Here is a 6,126-nt window from a genome sequence, read left to right as displayed (position 1 = left end):
CTAGGGGGATCGGGTGGGCAGGGGGGGTTCCTATGGGTGGATCGGTGGGTCAGTGGATCTCCTATGGGGGATCGGGTGGATTGGGGGACCCCTAGGGGTGATCGGGGTGGGTCGGGTGGATCTCCTTGGGTGGATGGGTGGGTCAGGGGGGCCCTAGGGGTGGATCGGGTGGGTCGGGTGGTCCCCTATGGGGGATCGGGTGGATTCCTTGGGGGTCAGGGATCAGGGGGGTCTCCTAGGGGTGGATCGGGGTGATCGGTGGATCCCTATGGGGGGGATCGGTGGATCAGGGGGTCTCCTAGGGGTGGAAAAGGGGGGCTGGTGGGTCCCCCTATGGGTGGATCGGTGGTCGGGGGGCTCCAAGGTGGAAAGGTGGGGTCAGGGAGAGTTTAAAAGGGAAAAAAAGGCTTTTAAAATAATATGTTGGTGGGCTTTGGGGTGATCGGGGGTCAATTTTTCCCCTAGGGGTGGATCGGGTGGGTCAGGTGGACCCCTAGGGGTGGTCTGGTGGGTCTCCGGGGGTGATCGGGTGGTCGGGAAGTAGTTCTATGGGAGGGAAGGGCAGCTTTATGAATATGTTTGGTGGGTCATCGGGTGGTTCTCCTATGGGTTGATCTGAGGTCCCGAGGGAAAAGAAAAATGATTCTGATGTAGTCTATGGTATTATAAAAACCCTTCTGATTGTGTTTTTTGGGTACATTTAACTATTTTTGAAAAGCAGTTTTATATTTGGGGAAATTGCAAAAGTTTGAATAGATCATCTTTAGAGCTTATTTCCGTTTTTTTGAAAAATTTTTTCTTTATGGTCTTCAATATCCGCGTTGACTCTTTGCCTCTCTAAGAATAATAAAATTTTAAAAAACGTTGGCAAGGAAACCAATTTTTATTTCGATTTAAATGACTCTCATCTTGTCAAAACCTTTTTAGCCTGGGACTAATAGAAAATAAATTTCCTTCTTTCATCCTTCATCCTCAAGAGGAAATTTGTCTATAGGGTCGTCTATTCCAATGAAAGATAGGAATAACCTGGCGCCAGCCGCAAGGCAGTACCGCAAAGTAAGCTAGGGCGAGGTGACTTGTTCAAGGCCACATAACGAGGCGGGTAGTCGAACTGGGTACCTTTTAGGTACCTTTTTAGAAGTAAAGTCCATACCGCTGAGCCACGCTATCCATAATTATTCAAAGTGGCAGATGTGAGAGTTTTTCAGAAGATTTTAGAAGGTTCATTTTAATCAATCAATACAAATTAAAGAATGTCTTTTCTGTCCAATATTATATCAATATATAATATATCCATATATAACATTAATATATAATATTCCACATAAAAGATATCTCCATGTATAATATATCAATATATATCTATATGTAATGTATCAAGATATATTATATCAATGTGTCCACAGTTATTGAGTTGTAATATTATATAGCAATAGTTTACTGACACAATAAATTATCTGTTCATTGTTAGCACACGCTCATTCAACGTCAAGGGTATTTAGTTTATTCTCTTTGTGCTGGAATGTATCACAGAAGAAGAAGAAGAAGAAGAAGAAGAAGAAGAAGAAGAAGAAGAAGAAGAAGAAGAAGAAGAAGAAGAAGAAGAAGAAGAAGAAGAAGAAGAAGAAGAAGAAGAAGAAGAAGAAGAAGAAGAAGAAGAAGAAGAAGAAGAAGAAGAAGAAGAAGAAGAAGAAGAAGAAGAAGAAGAAGAAGAAGAAGAAGAAGAAGAAGAAGAAGAAGAAGAAGAAGAAGAAGAAGAAGAAGAAGAAGAAGAAGAAGAAGAAGAAGAAGAAGAAGAAGAAGAAGAAGAAGAAGAAAGAAGAAGAAGAAGAAGAAGAAGAAGAAGAAGAAGAAGAAGAAGAAGAAGAAGAATAAGAAGAAGAAGAAGAAGAAGAGAAGAAGAAAAGAAGAAGAAGAAGAAGAAGAAGAAGAAGAAGAAGAAGAAGAAGAAGAAGAAGAAGAAGAAGAAGAAGAAGAAGAAGAAGAAGAAGAAGAAGAAGAAGAAGAAGAAAGAAAAGAAGAAGAAGAAGAAGAAGAAGAGAAGAAGAAAAGAAGAGAAGAAGAAGAAGAAGAAGAAGAAGAAGAAGAAGAAGAAGAAGAAGAAGAGAAGAAGAAGAAAAGAAGAAGAAGAAGAAGAAGAAGAAGAAGAAGAAGAAGAAGAAGAAAGAAGAAGAAGAAGAAGAAGAAGAAGAAGAAGAAAAGATGAAGAAGAAGAAGAAGAAGAAGAAGAAGAAGAAGAAGAAGAAGAAGAAGAAGAAGAGAAGAAGAAGAAGAAGAAGAAGAAGAAGAAGAAAAGAAGAAGAAGAAGAAGAAGAAGAAGAAGAAGAAGAAGAAGAAGAAGAAGAAGAAGAAGAGAGAAGAAGAAAGAAGAAGAAGAAGAAGAAGAAAGAAGAGAGAAGAAGAAGAAGAAGAAGAAGTAAGAAGAAGAAGAAGAAGAAGAAGAAGAAGAAGAAGAAGAAGAAGAAGAAGAAGAAGAAGAAGAAGAAGAAGAAGAAGAAGAAGAAGAACATAACGCCTGTTAGGCGATATTACAATTTTTCGGACAAAGACGGGGCGTTTAACAGCCAGGTACTCATTTTACACTTGAATACGGTGAGAGAATGTGAGTAAATAGCCTTTTCCAAGGACTCAACTATACGCCGAGCGCGAGGCTCGAACCCAGGACCTTCCGATCCGAAAGCGAGTGTCATACCACTAGACCACATAGCCGCACAGAAGAAGAAGAAGAAGAAGAAGAAGAAGAAGAAGAAGAAGAAAGAAGAAGAAAGAAGAAGAAGAAGAAGAAGAAGAAGAAGAAGAAGAAGAAGAAGAAGAAGAAAGAACGCCCCCCCCCCCCCCCCTTTCCCACTTCAACGCCGAATATTGAGTCACGTGGGTCCTCTACTCTTCACTCCCCCCCCCCCTTTTTTTTTTTCTCCAAGTGACACCGTGTCTTCAGTCCATCATGGCTGCCGTCACGCCCAGCGATTCGATTTGCCTTGCCATCTGGTTCACCGTGTCCATATTACACGTTATAGGCTACTGGTTGTTGTGGCTTCCGACAGCTCTGTGTTTGAGCTCTCGCTTCACAAGTAAGAGGATCGACATCGATCCCGGGTCCAATTGAAATTGTTTTTCTGACCCCCTGTCCAGCCAGCAGTGAATGGGTAGCTGGGTCTAATAGATCTGGAGGAAAGACTAGCGTCCTATCCACACGACGAATCACGCTGCTAATCGTCATACAAATGAAGATGACCAATCATGGCAGCCTAAAGGCGAGAGCCTGAACAAGGAGCTGGTAGCTACGACTGCAGGGATTGATCAGTGGGCCCTGGAGCCCGGAAGGGTTCCTTATCTAATGTAGAATGTAGGGCATAGGGCAAGGGGCATAGGGCAAGGGGCATAGGGCATAGGGCAAGGGGCATAGGGCATAGGGCAAGGGCATAGGGCATAGGGCAAGGGGCATAGGGCATAGGGCAAGGGCAGAGCTACGCTGAGAGACGAAAGAGAGCAGTGCAAAGAGAATTAATAATTAAATTTGGTTAAAATCGTAATAATTACGCTATTTTAATGAAGCAAATTAACGATCACGTTCTCCGAACCTATACGATCGCTTGATAGAATTTGCGACTTTTCAAGACTGATCTCCACTTGTATGTCCAAGTACAAGCTGTTTATGATGGCCGATCTTGCAGTGACTGCAGTCCGTGTTCATTCGTTGCCATCAAGTTCATGCCATGTGCAAATCGAAGGTTGCAGAAAACTCTGCCCCCTATTGATACTCACTGTGCTCTCTGGTCGTTTCGTGCGGCTCTGTGGTCTAGTGGTATGACACTCGCCGGAAGGTCCTAGGTTCGAGCCTCGCTCGTCGCATAGTGAGTACTTGGAAAAGACTATTTAATTTACTCACATTCTCTCACCGTACTCAGGTGTAAAATGAGTACCTGGTCGTTACAGTCTGTCCGAATAAATTGTAGCATCGCCTAACAGGCGCCTTGTCCCGTCCTAAATATTAAATGTTGCTGTTGTTGCGCTTTGAGCACATTTAATGGATATTGCTCTATATAAAATCTCATTATCACTAACACTCTCAAAAAGAGTAGACGAATGATTGATTGATTGATGGATTATATGAATTGAAATTTATTTTCCAATTAATTATTTGGACGGAATAACATTCATTGTTGAGATTTTACAGAATAATTTCCGTTGATTTGCATAGAAAATTGGAAAAAAAAAATTGAAGGTGGAAAATAAATACTTAAGCTACGATTCCAGTGTTAAAAGTGCTGTAATTATTATTGCCATCGACACTCAACTACTTAAATGAAATTATAACAAAGCGATCTTACTCTTCAGTCTTAAATAATAAATAAAAATAATAATGTTGAAAACTTATATAGCGCTATAACTCCGATACACCAGACTCCAAGCGCTTCTTCTAGATCAACACAGTTTGTTGGAAAACGTGTTCATTGCAAGTGGAAGTTGTGGAAAAAAAAGACTGTATGTAGAATGTAGACATACAAAAATATTCTAGAGTTAAACAAATAATCTGCAGGGGCGGTTGCTGGCTGTTTATTTAAGGCGGCATGAATCGAAGAACAACAACAACAAATAGACTGCCATATAAAATTTCTTCTTTTGAATATCAACTGTGATAACAGTCAATAATAGAAGGATAGAAATTCCAACCTCAATACACTACTTATCTACTCCAAAGACAATAACATTACAAGTTGAACTGCTCTGTTTGTCGGGCTAATGGACTGGGATTCTTATTTATAGCATCAAGGGGCTCTACTTGGTGAATGATTTGTGTAATATTCGTATTGATGATTAAAATCCATTTGAGCAAAACGAATTGGAATAAAATCAATATATTTATTGTATTTTCTTCATTTGTATGTTTTGATTACAACAAACCTGTTCTTCCAATGATAAAACTGATAATATGGTTTTGATTTCTCCAAGTCAGGCCTCAAGGTGTGCAAAACTAAATATGCCGGCCTGAACTAATAATTTTAGCAGTAAAGAGTATCAGTTGTTTGTGGGGGGGGGGGGGGGGGGGGGGGGGGGGGGGGGGGGGGGGGGGGGGGGGGGGGGGGAGGTGGATATAACCGAAGTTTTAAAACAGAAGTAAACAGTCTTTTATATATAATACTTGGGCGGCCTGTTGACTTTTTGGCTCATGGTAGCCCCCATACCCCACCCTCAGCTCATTGTCGCACGTCATCTCGCCTCACGTGGGGCAACAAGGAAAAGAGAGCCGTCTGTGATGATGCACAATGCACAACCTTCGTATAGTGTGTATCTATCACGGCTCGAGGAGAGATGCGCGAGTGTTAACGAAAAGCAGCATGGGCAAAACCTGAGACGAAAAGCAGTATCTGCTAAATTTGAAAAATATAGAGCGGCACAAAACAACTTCGCTCAATAGACCGACCGCCAGTGATAATCTGGTATCTTAATTTCGAAATACACAGGACAACGTAAAACGTAAATAATTGCACATGCTTTTGTTCATCAGAATTACAGTCTAACAAAGGAAGGCAAAGACATCATCGAGGTTCTGCTTTGGCTGATCTGGAGCTGGTGTCTAGGACTGAGTCTAGGACAAACATTATGGTGGTGGTGGTGGTGGTGGTGGTGGTGGTGGTTATGGTGAGGCTGCTGGTGGTGGTGGTGTCTTCTTCTTCTTCTTCTTCTTCTTCTTCTTCTTCTTCTTCTGTGACAAACTGGGTCTGTGACAAACTGGGTCTGTGACACACTAGGCCTGTGACAAACTGGGCTATCCCTGACGTATGAAGACAAGCCTCATAAGATTTCAATTGTGGTAGAGTTGTGGTGAGGCTGGTGGTGGTGGTGGTGTCTTCTTCTTCTTCTTCTTCTTCTTCTTCTTCTTCTTCTTCTTCTTCTTCTTCTTCTTCTTCTTCTTCTTCTTCTTCTTCTTCTGTGACAAACTGGGTCTGTGACAAACTGGGTCTGTGACAAACTGGGTCTTCGTGAACACCCTTTGGCCTGTGACAAACTGGGCTGTCCCTGACGTATGAAGGACAAGCCTCATAAGATTTCAATTGTGGTAGAGTCCCAACTCTGAGAGGACATGGGCACCACGAGTTATTTAAGCCATTGAAAGGACATTAT

At 41.9% G+C, this 6,126-nt stretch overlaps 1 protein-coding gene across 1 annotated transcript in view; it reads left to right on the top strand.

The window, feature by feature from the left end:
- Positions 1–2,944: 2,944 nt before the first annotated feature.
- LOC144980688 (uncharacterized) overlaps positions 2,945–6,126 on the top strand; it is a 55,579-nt gene continuing 52,397 nt past the window's right edge. The window contains exon 1 of the mRNA XM_078928368.1: positions 2,945–3,071. Coding sequence (XP_078784494.1) covers positions 2,945–3,071 — 127 coding nt within the window. The remainder of the gene's footprint in view (positions 3,072–6,126) is intronic.

The sequence above is a fragment of the Berghia stephanieae genome, chromosome 10, assembly GCF_034508935.2.
Source record: "Berghia stephanieae isolate SIO BIC M18660-M18661 chromosome 10, UCSD_Bste_1.3, whole genome shotgun sequence".
Taxonomy (NCBI): domain Eukaryota; kingdom Metazoa; phylum Mollusca; class Gastropoda; order Nudibranchia; family Aeolidiidae; genus Berghia; species Berghia stephanieae.
The sequence above is the reverse complement of the archived record's forward strand: the minus strand, read 5'-3'. Positions and strand labels throughout refer to the sequence as shown.